At 53.7% G+C, this 17,752-nt stretch overlaps 1 protein-coding gene across 1 annotated transcript in view; it reads right to left on the minus strand.

The window, feature by feature from the left end:
• WFDC1 (WAP four-disulfide core domain 1) overlaps nucleotides 1-17,752 on the minus strand; it is an 86,770-nt gene that overhangs the window by 16,890 nt on the left and 52,128 nt on the right. Inside the window, exons 3-6 of the mRNA XM_088464102.1 lie at nucleotides 12,493-12,576; nucleotides 6,659-6,799; nucleotides 5,765-5,806; nucleotides 3,932-3,995 (exon numbers count right to left, since the gene is read on the minus strand). Of these exons, the coding sequence (XP_088320228.1) occupies nucleotides 3,934-3,995; nucleotides 5,765-5,806; nucleotides 6,659-6,799; nucleotides 12,493-12,576 (329 nt within the window). The 3' untranslated portion in view covers nucleotides 3,932-3,933. The remainder of the gene's footprint in view (nucleotides 1-3,931; nucleotides 3,996-5,764; nucleotides 5,807-6,658; nucleotides 6,800-12,492; nucleotides 12,577-17,752) is intronic.

Below are 17,752 nucleotides of genomic sequence, written 5' to 3' on the forward strand. Positions count from 1 at the left end.
CAGTCACACACAGAATATAGGCATGCCGCTGACTGTACCGTAGCATATCACATGTACTCGCAGTCACACACAGAATATAGGAATGCCGCTGACTGTAACGTAGCATATCACATGTACCCGCACACAGAATATAGGCATGCCGCTGACTGTAACGTAGCATATCACATGTACCCGCAGTCACACACAGAATATAGGCATTCCGCTGAGACTGTAACGTAGCATATCACATGTACCCGCAGTCACACACAGAATATAGGCATGCCGCTGACTGTAACGTAGCATATCACATGTACCCGCACACAGAATATAGGCATGCCGCTGAGACTAACGTAGCATATCACATGTAACCGCAGTCACACACAGAATATAGGCATGCCGCTGACTGTAACGTAGCATATCACATATACCCGCAGTCACACACAGAATATAGGCATGCCGCTGAGACTGTAATATAGTATATCACATGTACCTGCAGTCACACACAGAATATAGGCATGCCGCTGACTGTAACGTAGTATATCACATGTACCCGCAGTCACACACAGAATAGAGGCATGCCGCTGAGACTGTAACGTAGCATATCACATGTACCCGCAGTCACACACAGAATATACAGTAAGCATGCCGCTGTGCGAATAAGACGCATTACAAGGAAAAAAGTTGTACGAAAAGACGCTTGGTGCTACTGAGTTGCACAGCACTCACACGTTATGTTTAACGCGATTTATAGCGTACGGAGGTAAGATTATGTGGACGCATCTGTACATCACATTCTGATTGCTTCGGGTGATGCAATCTACAAATCTCAACTCGTCCGTTCTACTAAAGTACTCGCCACGCAGACTGGAGGCAGCTGTCCTGTCGCTTAGAACGAGGTACTGTACACTAGTGAATGGAGACTGGAGGCAGCTGTCCTGTCGCTTAGAACGAGGTACTGTACACTAGTGAATGGAGACTGGAGGCAGCTGTCCTGTCGCTTAGAACGAGGTACTGTACACTAGTGAATGGAGACTGGAGGCAGCTGTCCTGTCGCTTAGAACGAGGTACTGTACACTAGTGAATGCAGACTGGAGGCAGCTGTCCTGTCGCTAAGAACGAGGTACTGTACACTAGTGAATGCAGACTGGAGGCAGCTGTCCTGTCGCTAAGAACGAGGTACTGTACACTAGTGAATGCAGACTGGGGGCAGCTGTCCCGTCGCTTAGAACAAGGTACTGTACACTAGTGAATGCAGACTGGAGGCAGCTGTCCCGTCGCTTAGAACGAGGTACTGTACACTAGTGAATGCAGACTGGAGGCAGCTGTCCTGTCGCTTAGAACGAGGTACTGTACACTAGTGAATGCAGACTGGAGGCAGCTGTCCTGTCGCTAAGAACGAGGTACTGTACACTAGTGAATGCAGACTGGAGGCAGCTGTCCCATCGCTTAGAACGGGATACTGTACACTAGTGAATGCAGACTGGAGGCAGCTGTCCTGTCGCTAAGAACGAGGTACTGTACACTAGTGAATGCAGACTGGAGGCAGCTGTCCTGTCGCTTAGAACGAGGTACTGTACACTAGTGAATGCAGACTGGAGGCAGCTGTCCTGTCGCTAAGAACGAGGTCCTGTACACTAGTGAATGCAGACTGGAGGCTGCTCTCCTGTCGCTTAGAACGAGGTACTGTACACTAGTGAATGGAGACTGGAGGCAGCTGTCCTGTCACTTACAACGAGGTACTGTACACTAGTGAATGGAGACTGGAGGCAGCTGTCCCGTCGCTTAGAACGGGATACTGTACACTAGTGAATGCAGACTGGAGGCAGCTGTCCCGTCGCTTAGAACGGGATACTGTACACTAGTGAACGCAGACTGGAGGCAGCTGTCCTGTTGCTTAGAACGAGGTACTGTACACTAGTGAATGGAGACTGGAGGCAGCTGTCCTGTCGCTTAGAACGAGGTACTGTACACTAGTGAATGGAGACTGGAGGCAGCTGTCCTGTCACTTAGAACGAGGTACTGTACACTAGTGAATGCAGACTGGAGGCAGCTGTCCTGTCGCTAAGAACGAGGTACTGTACACTAGTGAATGCAGACTGGAGGCAGCTGTCCTGTCGCTAAGAACGAGGTACTGTACACTAGTGAATGCAGACTGGGGGCAGCTGTCCCGTCGCTTAGAACGAGGTACTGTACACTAGTGAATGCAGACTGGAGGCAGCTGTCCCGTCGCTTAGAACGAGGTACTGTACACTAGTGAATGCAGACTGGAGGCAGCTGTCCTGTCGCTTAGAACGAGGTACTGTACACTAGTGAATGCAGACTGGAGGCAGCTGTCCTGTCGCTAAGAACGAGGTACTGTACACTAGTGAATGCAGACTGGAGGCAGCTGTCCCGTCGCTTAGAACGGGATACTGTACACTAGTGAATGGAGACTGGAGGCAGCTGTCCTGTCGCTTAGAACGAGGTACTGTACACTAGTGAATGGAGACTGGAGGCAGCTGTCCTGTCGCTTAGAACGAGGTACTGTACACTAGTAAATGGAGACTGGAGGCAGCTGTCCTGTCGCTTAGAACGAGGTACTGTACACTAGTGAATGGAGACTGGAGGCAGCTGTCCTGTCGCTTAGAACGAGGTACTGTACACTAGAAAATGCAGACTGGAGGCAGCTCTCCTGTCGCTAAGAACGAGGTACTGTACACTAGAGAATGGAGACTGGAGGCCGCTGTCCTGTCGCTAAGAACGAGGTACTGTACACTAGTGAATGGAGACTGGAGGCCGCTGTCCTGTTGCTTAGAACGAGGTACTGTACACTAGAGAATGGAGACTGGAGGCCGCTGTCCTGTCGCTTAGAACGAGGTACTGTACACTAGTGAATGGAGACTGGAGGCCGCTGTCCTGTCGCTAAGAACGAGGTACTGTACACTAGAGAATGGAGACTGGAGGCCGCTGTCCTGTTGCTTAGAACGAGGTACTGTACACTAGAGAATGGAGACTGGAGGCAGCTGTCCTGTCGCTTAGAACGAGGTACTGTACACTAGAAAATGCAGACTGGAGGCAGCTCTCCTGTCGCTAAGAACGAGGTACTGTACACTAGAGAATGGAGACTGGAGGCCGCTGTCCTGTCGCTAAGAACGAGGTACTGTACACTAGTGAATGGAGACTGGAGGCCGCTGTCCTGTTGCTTAGAACGAGGTACTGTACACTAGAGAATGGAGACTGGAGGCCGCTGTCCTGTCGCTTAGAACGAGGTACTGTACACTAGTGAATGGAGACTGGAGGCCGCTGTCCTGTCGCTAAGAACGAGGTACTGTACACTAGTGAATGGAGACTGGAGGCCGCTGTCCTGTTGCTTAGAACGAGGTACTGTACACTAGAGAATGGAGACTGGAGGCCGCTGTCCTGTCGCTTAGAACGAGGTACTGTACACTAGAGAATGGAGACTGGAGGCCGCTGTCCTGTCGCTAAGAACGAGGTACTGTACACTAGAGAATGGAGACTGGAGGCCGCTGTCCTGTCGCTTAGAACGAGGTACTGTACACTAGAGAATGAAGACTGGAGGCCGCTGTCCTGTCGCTTAGAACGAGGTACTGTACACTAGTGAATGCAGACTGGAGGCAGCTGTCCTGTCGCTTAGAACGAGGTACTGTACACGAGTGGGTTTTATTCTTCTATGTATTGGTATAAATGGCTTCCTCTGCTGTGTGTATCTGACTATCAGACATGGGAGTGTGGATTAACAGATACAGTAACAAGGTTGACAATGTCTAGATAGACACCGGATGTTAGACAGTCAGTAGGTCGACTGAGACAAAAGAGCGACACGCTAAAAGTCGACAGGGTCATATGGTCGACGTATGCTTTTTTTATATAGCATCAGAAGGAAGAGCAGCAATGAGGATCTCTGTGTGTGTTTCCTATACATATAGAGTATAAATGTATTTATGATACTGACCTTTATCCTAAGTGCTTCTGGGGCGGTTTATCTAATCCAACCACAACGTTGTTATAATTCCCATCTGCAACACAATAATTGTCCGAATATTACAGCAGCCAACAGGAGCATTTCCCACAGTGCAGAGCGTCTATGTTACTGATCCCCACATGATCCCCACAGTGCAGAGCGTCTATGTTACTGATCCCCACATGATCCCCACAGTGCAGAGCGTCTATGTTACTGATCCCCACATGATCCCCACAGTGCAGAGCGTCTATGTTACTGATCCCCACATGATCCCCACAGTGCAGAGCGTCTATGTTACTGATCCCCACATGATCCCCACAGTGCAGAGCGTCAATGTTACTGATCCCCACATGATCCCCACAGTGCAGAGCGTCTATGTTACTGATCCCCACATGATCCCCACAGTGCAGAGCTTCAATGTTACTGATCCCCACATGATCCCCACAGTGCAGAGCTTCAATGTTACTGATCCCCACATGATCCCCACATGTGAGATTTCCGTATGTGTGATCAGGTATCTATTTCATTACATCCAGGGGTGGCAAAGCCGCATTTACACCAGTGCACCCTGATTCTCGGAGGGATTGGGGCTCATCCTATACATATAATGTGACATATTTTACCAAGATGCGGTCATAATAAGGCTGCGGGGATTCCGGCGCTCAGAATCCCGCCACCGGCATCCCAGAGGTAAGTAGCGAGGTTAGAGGAGGGTTAGGCACTAGGAGGGGATTAGGTTTAGGGCTTTAGGCACTGGGGGGAGGTTAGGTTTAGGGGGAGGGTTAGGATACCGACCGACAGGCATCCTGTACCCATCCCGTTTTACCTTACACACTCACCACTGTACTAAACCCGTCACAGACATGCAATGTGCCAGCGGTGGGGAGGATGTGTCTGCGACGTGACCTGCAGGGTAGGGGGACCAACCTGGTTTTACTTTCTACATTATTGTTGTTATAAATCAGCGAGCTAATGCGCCAGTATTGCGCGACTTCCTGCAAGTTTCCGGCTAATAGGGAAGTTTACCAACGGTGGACGGTTTTGCCATGGAAGGCAGAGGTCTGATGGTTCTCTGCACCGGCAGCACCTAAGAGGCAGCCAGCGCAAGGGGCACAGAGCTTGGCCCGCCGCCTTCCCTGATTGGCCTGCTGTGTAGCACAAACATCGATGGATGTTTCCTGTCGATGGTTCCATGCTGTCTATGTTATGCACCAATGGCACCATCGATGGTTAACCCTCCAATGGCCACACCCTGTTACATAAGGGCCTCGCTGTTTCTCCAATCATTGCATGGACAGTAGGAGAGGGCGATACAGAAATGTTATATCTGGAAGTAATGTTTAGCAGCTGTATTGGTAGAGTCAGTGTTGAGCTTTATTCCTTTAGGGGGAGATTTGCTGGGAGCGGTAATTCGGCAGGTCCTTGGTGCCGATCATCCCTGTGACAGAAGAAGGAGTCTGGCGTTACCCCAATCGGAGGAAGTGATGAATAATTCACTAGTTCTCACACCCACGCTCTCAGCTGATGTAACAGAATGTAGCCGGGTGGGGTGGGGGCTGTGTTAGTTTTGCTATAGAGACACTTCGCTGCTCAGTAACACTGTTCTCCACTAAACCTGATTTGGGATAATTGCTGTGAAATCCTAGATGGTCCCAGCAGCGGTGAGATAATACGTCCCATGGAGACGGCTGTAATTCTATCAGTCCGGGATCTGTCATATAACACACTGGGATAATGGCTCTCCTGCATTGCAGAGTAACCAGTCACTAGTCACAGACTGAATGGGGACAGCACGTCATTAATGTATAAATAGAACAGACTTACCCTGATATTCTTTGGGGTATTTGTGCCGCAGATTTCTCCCATCTATAATAAAATACATGAGAAGTGAATTGTGGCCCTGATTCAGAGCCGCTCGTAAGCGGCCGCTCGCTCGTTCGCACATCTGCGCATGCATACGGATTTTAATACGCATGCGCGAACCAGTCAGTGCGGGCGAAAATCGCTTGTTCGCTATATAGCGAATGCCTGCTATTTTGAGTGACAGAAGGAGGCGTATGTGGGTGGTAACAGGGGAAGGTGCTTGCAAACGGGGGTGTGTAATTCGAACGCAGGCGTGCTTAAAGGTCAAAACGGGCGTTTTAAGGGAGTGCATAATTAATACAGCAGCGTCATTGACCACGTCACTTGTTTTTTTTTTACTCAGAACTGCTCGCAAAATAGCGGTTGAAAAAACCAACCACAAGAATAGCGAGCAGTTCATATGCTGTTCGATGTACTTGATTAATCTAATAAATAGCGGACATGACGTATGGTGCGAGCGGCAAGGGGGCGTATTTTTCAAAATTACAACCGCAAGTTTTGCTCGCTCGTTCAGACTTAGAGGCGTGAACAGACCGCAGTTAGCGAACGGTTCATTTGAATAGCCACCCCTTGTTTTAGAACGAACGACCGCAAATAGCAAGCGGCTATGAATGAGGGCCTGTGTCTCTGTTACCTACACGCTTCTTGTAACAGGTTTACGCAGACAGGTTCAGTGCGTGCAAAGGGCTTATTTGCATACCCACTGTCCTCCACCACCCTTATGCGGCATCCCTTCTTATATCTGACACAGCACCACCTGCGGAGGTCTCATACTGCTTACAATGCGGGCACTAGGGGCGTTACGGCCTTTGCCATGACCTGTGCTGGTCTCAGCATTACAGAAATGGGACTGACCTGAGTTTCCTCGTTGCTTGATGCATTGCCCTCTGTTTGGGATGCCCTCTGCTGGGCTGCCGGGGTTGATGATATGACACTCGTACCCAGTAGGGCAGTGCAGAGGCTCATCCCCGTCCTCTGTGGTGCTACAGGCCTCCGCTGTCCACAAGACACAAATATTGTTACATAACTGATTAGAGGAGAAAATTCTGTACATCCTGTGCCTGGTCAGGATACCGAGAAATTTAGGCAAGTCTTCCAACCCTAACCCACCCCTCCCACACCGCCCTGCAGCCTAACACTCCTCTACCGTCCTGCAGCCTAACCCTCCCCTACCGTCCTGCAGACTAACCCTAACCCTCCCCTACCATCCTGCATCCTAACCATAACCCTCCCCTCCCACACCGTCCTGTAGCCTAACCCTCCCCTCTCCCACCATCCTGCAGCCTAACCATCCCCTACCGTCCTGCAGCCTAACCATAACCCTCCCCTCCCACACCCTAACCCTACCGTCCTGCAGTCTAACCCTCCCCTACCGTCCTGCAGCCTAACCATAACCCTCCCCTCCCACATGCTAACCCTCCAGTCCTGCAGCCTAACCCTCCCCTCCTTTCCTGCAGCCTTACCGTCCTGCAGCCCAACCCTCCCCTACCGTCCTGCAGCCCAACCTTCCCAACCGTCCTGCAGCCCAACCGTCCCCTACCGTCCTGCAGCCCAACCCTCCCCTACCGTCCTGCAGCCCAACCCTCCCCTACCATCCTGCAGCCCAACCCTCCCCTACCGTCCTGCAGCGTAACCATAACCCTCCCCTCCCACACCCTAACCCTCCCCTACCGTCCTGCAGCCCAACCCTCCCCTACCGTCCTGCAGCCCAACCCTCCCCTACCATCCTGCAGCGTAACCATAACCCTCCCCTCCCACACCCTAACCCTCCCCTACCGTCCTGCAGCCCAACCCTCCCCTACCGTCCTGCAGCCCAACCCTCCCCTACCGTCCTGCAGCCCAACCCTCCCCTACCGTCCTGCAGCCCAACCCTCCCCTACCGTCCTGCAGCCCAACCCTCCCCTACCGTCCTGCAGCCTAATCATCCCCTACCATCCTGCAGCCTAACCATAACCCTCCCCTACCGTCCTGCAGCCTAACCATAACCCTCCCCTACCGTCCTGCAGCCTAACCATAACCCTCCCCCCCACACCCTAACCCTACCGTCCTGCAGCCTAACCATAACCCTCCCCTACCGTCCTGCAGCCTAACCATAACCCACCCTCCCACACCCTAACCCTACCGTCCTGCAGCCTAACCATAACCCTCCCCTACGTCCTGCAGCCTAACCCTCCCCTACCGTCCTGCAGTCTAACCCCCCACCCATCCTGCAGCCTAACCCTCCCCTACCGTCCTGCAGCCCAACCATAACCCACCCCTACCTTCCTGCAGCCCAACCATAACCCTCCCCTCCCACACCCTAACCCTACCGTCCTGCAGCCTAACCCATAACCCTCCCCTACCGTCCTGCAGCCTAACCATAACCATCCCCTCCCACACCCTAACCCTACCGTCCTGCAGCCTAACCATAACCCTCCCCTACGTCCTGCAGCCTAACCCTCCCCTACCGTCCTGCAGCCTAACCCCCCACCCATCCTGCAGCCTAACCCTCCCCTACCGTCCTGCAGCCCAACCATAACCCTCCCCTACCGTCCTGCAGCCCAACCATAACCCTCCCCTCCCACACCCTAACCCTACCGTCCTGCAGCCTAACCATAAGTCTCCCCCCATCCTGCAGCCTAATCCTGACCCTCCCCTACCGTCCTGCAGACTAACCCTAACCCTCCCCTACCGTCCTGCATCCTAACCATAACCCTCCCCTCCCACACCGTCCTGTAGCCTAACCCTCCCCTCTCCCACCATCCTGCAGCCTAACCATCCCCTACCGTCCTGCAGCCCAACCCTCCCCTACCGTCCTGCAGCCCAACCCTCCCCTACCATCCTGCAGCCCAACCCTCCCCTACCGTCCTGCAGCGTAACCATAACCCTCCCCTCCCACACCCTAACCCTCCCCTACCGTCCTGCAGCCCAACCCTCCCCTACCGTCCTGCAGCCCAACCCTCCCCTACCGTCCTGCAGCGTAACCATAACCCTCCCCTCCCACACCCTAACCCTCCCCTACCGTCCTGCAGCCCAACCCTCCCCTACCGTCCTGCAGCCCAACCCTCCCCTACCGTCCTGCAGCCCAACCCTCCCCTACCGTCCTGCAGCCCAACCCTCCCCTACCGTCCTGCAGCCTAATCATCCCCTACCATCCTGCAGCCTAACCATAACCCTCCCCTACCGTCCTGCAGCCTAACCATAACCCTCCCCTACCGTCCTGCAGCCTAACCATAACCCTCCCCCCCACACCCTAACCCTACCGTCCTGCAGCCTAACCATAACCCTCCCCTACCGTCCTGCAGCCTAACCATAACCCTCCCCTACCGTCCTGCAGCCTAACCCCCCACCCATCCTGCAGCCTAACCCTCCCCTACCGTCCTGCAGCCTAACCATAACCCTCCCCCCCACACCCTAACCCTACCGTCCTGCAGCCTAACCATAACCCTCCCCTACCGTCCTGCAGCCTAACCATAACCCTCCCCTACCGTCCTGCAGCCTAACCCCCCACCCATCCTGCAGCCTAACCCTCCCCTACCGTCCTGCAGCCCAACCATAACCCTCCCCTCCCACACCCTAACCCTACCGTCCTGCAGCCTAACCATAAGTCTCCCCCCATCCTGCAGCCTAACCCTCCCTTACTGTCATGCAGCCTAATCCTGACCCTCCCCTCCCACAGCCTAACCCTCCCATCCTCTACCGCCCAGCCTAACCAAAACCCTCCTCTTCAGTTTTACACCCTAACCCTCCCCTTCAGCAGCCTAAACCTGACCCTCTGCTACCGCAGCCTAACCCTCCTGTCGCCTAACTCTAACCCTCCCGTCACGCAGCCCAACCCTCCCCTACCGTCCTGCAGCCCAACCCTCCCCTACCGTCCTGCAGCGTAACCATAACCCTCCCCTCCCACACCCTAACCCTCCCCTACCGTCCTGCAGCCCAACCCTCCCCTACCGTCCTGCAGCCCAACCCTCCCCTACCGTCCTGCAGCCCAACCCTCCCCTACCGTCCTGCAGCCCAACCCTCCCCTACCGTCCTGCAGCCTAATCATCCCCTACCATCCTGCAGCCTAACCATAACCCTCCCCTACCGTCCTGCAGCCTAACCATAACTCTCCCCCCCACACCCTAACCCTACCGTCCTGCAGCCTAACCATAACCCTCCCCTACCGTCCTGCAGCCTAACCATAACCCTCCCCTACCGTCCTGCAGCCTAACCCCCCACCCATCCTGCAGCCTAACCCTCCCCTACCGTCCTGCAGCCTAACCATAACCCTCCCCTACCATCCTGCAGCCTAACCATAACCCTCCCCCCCACACCCTAACCCTACCGTCCTGCAGCCTAACCATAACCCTCCCCTACCGTCCTGCAGCCTAACCATAACCCTCCCCTACCGTCCTGCAGCCTAACCCCCCACCCATCCTGCAGCCTAACCCTCCCCTACCGTCCTGCAGCCTAACCATAACCCTCCCCCCCACACCCTAACCCTACCGTCCTGCAGCCTAACCATAACCCTCCCCTACCGTCCTGCAGCCTAACCATAACCCTCCCCTACCGTCCTGCAGCCTAACCCCCCACCCATCCTGCAGCCTAACCCTCCCCTACCGTCCTGCAGCCCAACCATAACCCTCCCCCCCACACCCTAACCCTACCGTCCTGCAGCCTAACCCCCCACCCATTCTGCAGCCTAACCCTCCCCTACCGTCCTGCAGCCCAACCATAACCCTCCCCTACCGTCCTGCAGCCCAACCATAACCCTCCCCTCCCACACCCTAACCCTACCGTCCTGCAGCCTAACCATAAGTCTCCCCCCATCCTGCAGCCTAACCCTCCCTTACTGTCATGCAGCCTAATCCTGACCCTCCCCTCCCACAGCCTAACCCTCCCATCCTCTACCGCCCAGCCTAACCAAAACCCTCCTCTTCAGTTTTACACCCTAACCCTCCCCTTCAGCAGCCTAAACCTGACCCTCTGCTACCGCAGCCTAACCCTCCTGTCGCCTAACTCTAACCCTCCCGTCACGCAGCCCAACCCTCCCCCCTAAGCCTCCTCTTAACTCTAATACCTCAGCAATCTGTCAGGATTCTGACTACATCCGAATCTGGGGCACCCACCCTGTTCTTATTGCTCCCACTCCCATCTGTACATGTCCCCCTCACTCCATCAGACAGAATGACCCTACTGATCAGACACTGGTTAGAAGAGGGTAGGGTGGGAAGGATAGGACGTGGGTGCAGGAGAGAGTCACTGCTACTGCTGAGCACAACCTGTCTCCTGCATCCTGTACAGCAGAGAGTACCATTATCCCACTGCGCATGGCGGGGTTACTCTGGGCACAGGGCACGTGCTATACTGCCTGGCACAGGGGTAGGTGCTGCGTAGTAAGGGGGCTGATGCAGAATGGCAGACAAGCAAGCTGCACTGTATATAAATACACATATAGGACAGTAGTGCGCCTATATGCGGCCACAGCGCCTCCCCGTATGCATAGCGGTTATAGGCATCAGCCCTATACCTGGGTGCATGAGATCAGACGGATCTCAGCGTTCAGCCTACACGCCCATGACACGCCCTTACCCAATTTAACTTGTGTGTGAAATGAATTCTCCTTTGCCACCCAGCTGCAAGAGGAGACGTGGACGAGGAGCATACACCTCTGAATCGCCCGCTGTTACTCCTGGTTGTGTACACTCGGCTCGGACACAATGCGCAGTGAGAGAGAGCCATCCGCAATTGGACTTGTATTGTAAGTACTGGCGGGAAGAGTGCTTACGGGCGGTATTTCCATGTTGTGTTTCGTAAGGTAATATTGTGCACCGGTGGGCGAATTGTCGGAGCCATATAAAGGAACTGGGGATTCAGGCACCCAAAACGCGATGTAAGGATTAATAGGGATCATTAGCAGCAGCTAGTCCGAGCCACGTTACCCCTGCTGTATCCGTGCGCAGGACAATGACCTTCAGCTGCTACAATTATAAAGAATGTTTCATTCCAAGCTCTTTACTCCACCTTACTATGCTAATTACAGTAGGGTTATAGTCTCTATAAATGGAATAATGGGGTTGGTGCATCACTAAAGTAACTGAGGCAACACTTTTCCCCAAATAATCCACTAAATGTACATTCATCATACAAACATTCAGACACAAACTGTGTGACATGACCATAATAGTGTGCTGCGCGACGGGACCGTATAGTGTGCTGCGCGACGGGACCGTATAGTGTGCTGCGCGACGGGACCGTATAGTGTGCTGCGCGACGGGACCGAATAGTGTGCTGCGCGACGGGACCGTATAGTGTGCTGCGTGACGGGACCGTATAGTGTGCTGCGCGACGGGACCGTATAGTGTGCTGCGCGACGGGACCGTATAGTGTGCTGCGCGACGGGACCGTATAGTGTGCTGCGCGACGGGACCGTATAGTGTACTGCGCGACGGGACCGTATAGTGTGCTGCGCGACGGGACCGTATAGTGTGCTGCGCGACGGGACCGTATAGTGTGCTGCGCGACGGGACCGTATAGTCTGCTGCGCGACGGGACCGTATAGTGTGCTGCGCGACGGGACCGTATAGTGTGCTGCGCGACGGGACCGTATAGTGTGCTGCGCGACGGGACCGTATAGTGTGCTGCGCGACGGGACCGTATAGTGTGCTGCGCGACGGGACCGTATAGTGTGCTGTGTGACAGGACCATACAGTGTATCTCTTTTTTACCTTGTAATACCTCTTCCGGCCCATCCAGCAGCCAACCGTTCCCTCCCAGCCAGCGAGGCTTCGGCTGTACCAGCCAGTCCAGCACTAAAACAATATAAACACAGATAATGCAAGCTGCTGTGTGACAGGCAGGGGGCGCACATGAGACATGAATTGGATTTAAATGCCCCCTCTGGCTGGTTGCACTGAAATCCCCCAGCGTTGGTCTGTGCTGGGTCCTGGCAGCATCAGGAGGCCCCACCAGAAAGGTTTTAGAAGTAGTAATATATACTGTAGTGTTTTCCAGGCATCTGTAACTCCCCCTCCCTCCGATATTCCATCATTAATAGATGCGTGAAACACTTTTACTAAATTGTAGCGGTGGATTCCCCTGGCGTTATGAGAGAGGGGCACAGGGGGTCAGTAGTAAAGGAAAGCGCCCGGGGCATTTTTAAATGGTTTTCTAGCAACGTAAGTGACATAGGTAAATGTATGTGCCAGCCCTAAAGATACGGTCACTTACTATTATCCTTTATTTATATGGTGCCACAAGAAACAAGCGACTTACAGTACAGAACATTGCAGGACATAGGTTAGGAGCTCCCGCGAGGGACTAAGGGTTAGGCTAGGGGAAGGGTGGTAGGGTTAGGCACTTAGAGGTGGGATTATGGTTAGGCACTTGGGGGGGGGGGTTAGGGTTAGGCTAGGGGAAGGGTGGTAGGGTTAGGCACTTAGAGGTGGGATTGTGGTTAGGCACTTGGGGGGGGGGTTAAGGATAGGCACCCCTAAGGGAGTGTTAAGGGGGAGAATAGGTTAGTGAATACTTACCTCGGCGATCTGGATTTTCACTGGTCCCGGGATGCCGCTGTCGGGATTTGAACCACTGGCCGCATGAATCCCATTGGGGGTACCAGCGATCACACTCCTAACCCTCACTAAGAGGTACCAGCGATCACACACCCCTACCCCTCAGTGGCAGTACCAGTGATTCCCCACCAGTCATTAAAGATGAATTACTTACTAACAACTAATTACCACCAATTATAAAGCAGAATAAGTGAACTCATTTCTCAGACAGCCAGGCCTCAGGGTCACAGTCTTGCCCCCGGATCATGTGGTGCTGACTGCCCTGCGGCCCCCCTCCTCCTGCGATCCCAGCAGCTGCGGGGCCTCATGCAGATCCCGGGGAAGACACTGCTTTGGGCCACTCAGTTTGGGGGGAGGGGGGGGTACAGCAATCCGGGCCCTTTAGTGCTGAAGGGAGGCAGGGCCTGATTCAGGGGTGGGCGCAGTGCGAATTCTGGTCGCATGGGGACGTTGTTTTTAGTCTGCGCCTTTGTGGTTACCGCCGGGAGATTCAGAATTCATTTGGATACAGAGAGAGACAATTTCAGGGGGCATTTCTGTATGGTAACAAGGGGGTGACTGGCTAGACGTAGACGTATTGCGGGCAGCAACTACGTCCTCTGCAGTTGCGCTGGAATGGTGCCCATGTTCCGATGGACATTCTGAACAACCATAGAGCTGCTGTAATGTCAGTGGTGCGTCTGATGGAGCGACTTATCGCGCAGAGCATCTCTGTACGAATCCCATCGGCTGCATAAAGGCGCGGTCACACTGCATGAGACGACGCAGTTACGGCTCTCATTACTGGCCGCCTTATCAGGCCTATAGCATGATCCTAGGCTGCCTAATGGGTGATCTGCCGCCAATCATACGAGACTCCGACCCCTGAGCCCAGAATCTAGTAAGTACAGACAAAGCAGGGGACGTGGGTGACGGCACGCCAGGCTGAGGCTCACACGCTGCGCTATGGCCTGTAACTGGGATAATGCTCGCCATACTGTACATTATAAGGAAGCCCTGTGGCTGTGGTTGGAGAAGGCAGATATGACTAGTAACGTGTGATTAGACAATGCCATGCTCTTCACCAGGGACTTGATAACATCCAGGCAGAGTTTTATAATCTCCTTGTATATGAGCCTCAATGTGGATACAAAATGTGTCTAATGCACAGAAAGGAGCCGATCTATTATGGATCCAAGGGCGAGAACATGAGCACATCTGAATGGATGATATAATGGCAGCACTGAAGGATAACAGGCTGATAACCACAAAATACAAAGCAATAAGAGTAAGTTGGCTGAAGGCAGGACGCCCTCTATAACCTGGGGTTGTCCTGGAATATTAGGGGCTCTTATATGTAGAAGTGATGGTAACAGCACAGATGGGATTATTGATTTCATTACGGGAGTATTAATTTGGGCGTTGTGCACTATATGTAATAACAAAGCCGTGTACCATAAATACAGATATTACAAATCACCTCGGCCTTTCACAAACAAATGCATTAGCCTATGTATAATCTACAGCGATACGTACATTGCTCCTCAGTTATTCCATTATAATGTACAGCACATGGATACTATAACACTGGGGTGTACACGTACCTGGCGGGGGCTGAACGGACTCTAGACAGGCGTAACTACATCCATTATAATGTACAGCACATGGATATTATAACACTGGGTTGTACTCGTACCTGGCGGGGGCTGAACGGACTCTAGACAGGCGTAACTACATCCATTATAATGTACAGCACATGGATATTATAACACTGGGGTGTACTCGTACCTGGCGGGGGCTGAACGGACTCTAGACAGGCGTAAATACATCCATTATAATGTACAGCACATGGATAGTATAACACTGGGGTGTACACATACCTGGCGGGGGCTGAACGGACTCTAGACAGGCGTAAATACATCCATTATAATGTACAGCACATGGATAGTATAACACTGGGGTGTACACATACCTGGCGGGGGCTGAACGGACTCTAGGCAGGCGTAAATAACAAGAGATATGGTAAGAACTTACCTTTGTTATCTCTGTTTCCACGAAGTCCATAGGGTCCACAGGGTTGACCTTGGGGTATAGCTGGATCTGGATCCATGGGCACCACGCAGTTAAAGCTTTAGCTGCTCCCAGGATGCACTTGGGTCCGTCCCCGCCCCCGGCCACAGCACCTCAGTTGGTAAGCAGCCAAGGCCGGAGGAGGAGACTAAACAGAGAGAAGGAAGACTGGAACACACAAGAAACCATACTCACAGAAATGGGAGACGGAAAACCGGTGACCAGCCACACAGCCCATTTGAAGCCAAGTGCGTCAGGGCGGGCGCCCTGTGGACCCTATGGACTTCGTAGAAACAGAGATAACAAAGGTAAGTTCTTACCATATCTCTTGTTTTCTACTTCAGGGTCCATAGGGGGTCCACAGGGTTGACCTTGGGGATGTCCCAAAGCAGTACAACTAAGGGCGGGGACGCTCCTGTGCTGAAAGGAGTACCCGGCGCCCAAAGGATGCATCCTGAGAGGCAAAGGTGTCAAACGCATAGAACCTCAAACGTTTGAATTGAAGACCAAGTGGCCGCCTTACACAGCTGAACAGCAGAAGCGCCACGTCTAGCAGCCCAAGAGGGACCCACAGAACGAGTGGAATGAGCCTTAACAGAGGCTGGCACAGGTAAGCCCTCCTGTGCATAAGCCTCACAAATAACGGAACAAAGCCAACGGGCTAACGTTTGTTTGTTGGCAGGCCAACCCCTCTTGTGAAAACCAAAGAGGATAAACAAGGAATCAGACTTCCTAACCGAAGCCGTCCGGTCTACATAAATTCTAAGCGCCCGGACCACATCTAAGGAAGTCTCACCAGCTGAAAGATCAGGGGACTGAAAAGCTGGCACAACAAGTTCCTGATTAATATGGAACTTCGAGACCACTTTGGGCAAAAACTCAGGACGAGTGCGGAGCACCGCTCTGTCCTGGTGAAAAATCAGGAAAGGAGGGCGACAGGAAAGCGCCCCCAATTCAGACACCCTCCTGGCCGAAGCAATTGCCAGGAGAAAAACCCTCTTAAATGTCAGCCACTTGAGCTCCACCGCCTCAAGAGGCTCAAACAGAGGACCCTGCAGGACCCGTAGCACCACCGCCAAGTCCCAAGGAGCCACAGGAGGCACAAAGGGAGGCTGGATCCTGAGAACACCTTGGAAAAAGGTGTGAACGTCTGGTAGTATTGCAATCCGCCGTTGAAACCACACGGACAAGGCAGACACATGAACCTTCAGAGATGCAAGGCGTAAGCCGAGATCCAATCCTGACTGAAGAAATTCCAAGATCCTAGAAACTCGGAACACCTGAGGATCATAATGTCTGGACTCACACCACTGAAAGTAAGTGTGCCACACCCTGTGATAAATCCGTGGTGAAGCAGGCTTGCGTGCCCTGAGCATGGTACCAATAACCGAACTGGAGAAGCCCCGAGACCTCAAGACGGCTGTCTCAAGAGCCACGCCGTCAAAGACAGCTGACCCAGATCCGGGTAAAGGCAGGGCCCCTGAGACAACAGGTCCCGACGCTGAGGAAGAAGGTACGGAGCGTCGATGGAGAGGCTCCTGAGATCGGAGTACCAAGGACGTCTGGGCCACGCCGGAGCTACCAGCACGAGCATGCCGCCGTCCTGCTTGAATTTCCGCAGAACCCGAGGAAGCAGGGATATCGGAGGAAACAGATACGCCAGGTGAAACGTCCATTTCACCGACAGCGCGTCCACCAGACTTGCACCTGCGTCTCTTGTCCTTGACCCGTAAACGGGCAACTTGTGATTGTGACGGGAGGCCATCAAGTCCAGCTCCGGCAGTCCCCACCTGTCCACGAGTAGCTGAAACACCTCTGGGTGAAGCGACCATTCCCCGGGATGCACGTCGTGATGGCTGAGGAAGTCCGCCTCCCAATTGAGGACTCCGGGGATGAAGACCGCCGAGATCGCTGGAATGTGACCCTCCGCCCAAGTCAGGATACGAGACACCTCCGACATCGCTGCCTGACTGTGAGTTCCGCCTTGGTGGTTGATATACGCCACCGTGGTGGCGTTGTCGGACTGCACCTGTACCGCCCTTCCGTGAAGAGCGGGGCCGGATGACTGCAGGGCCCTGTATACTGCCCGCAGTTCCAGAATGTTGATGGGGAGAAGTGCTTCTTCCGCTGACCAACGACCCTGAAGCGACAAAGAGCCGGTCACTGCCCCCCCAACCCCGGAGACTGGCATCCGTCGTGAGCAGGACCCAGTCCGGGATCCAAAATGGGCGCCCCTCGACCAGATGAGCTGTCTGAAGCCACCAAGCCAAAGATTGCCGAACGTGTGGAGACAACACCAGCACCTGAGAGCGGATCCGGTGAGGTAACCCGTTCCATTCTGATAGAATCAGCCCCTGCAGGGGCC

Source organism: Taudactylus pleione, unplaced genomic scaffold (genome assembly GCF_031769625.1).
Source record: "Taudactylus pleione unplaced genomic scaffold, aTauple2 ptg001576l, whole genome shotgun sequence".
In the NCBI taxonomy this organism is placed as follows: Eukaryota; Metazoa; Chordata; class Amphibia; order Anura; family Myobatrachidae; genus Taudactylus; species Taudactylus pleione.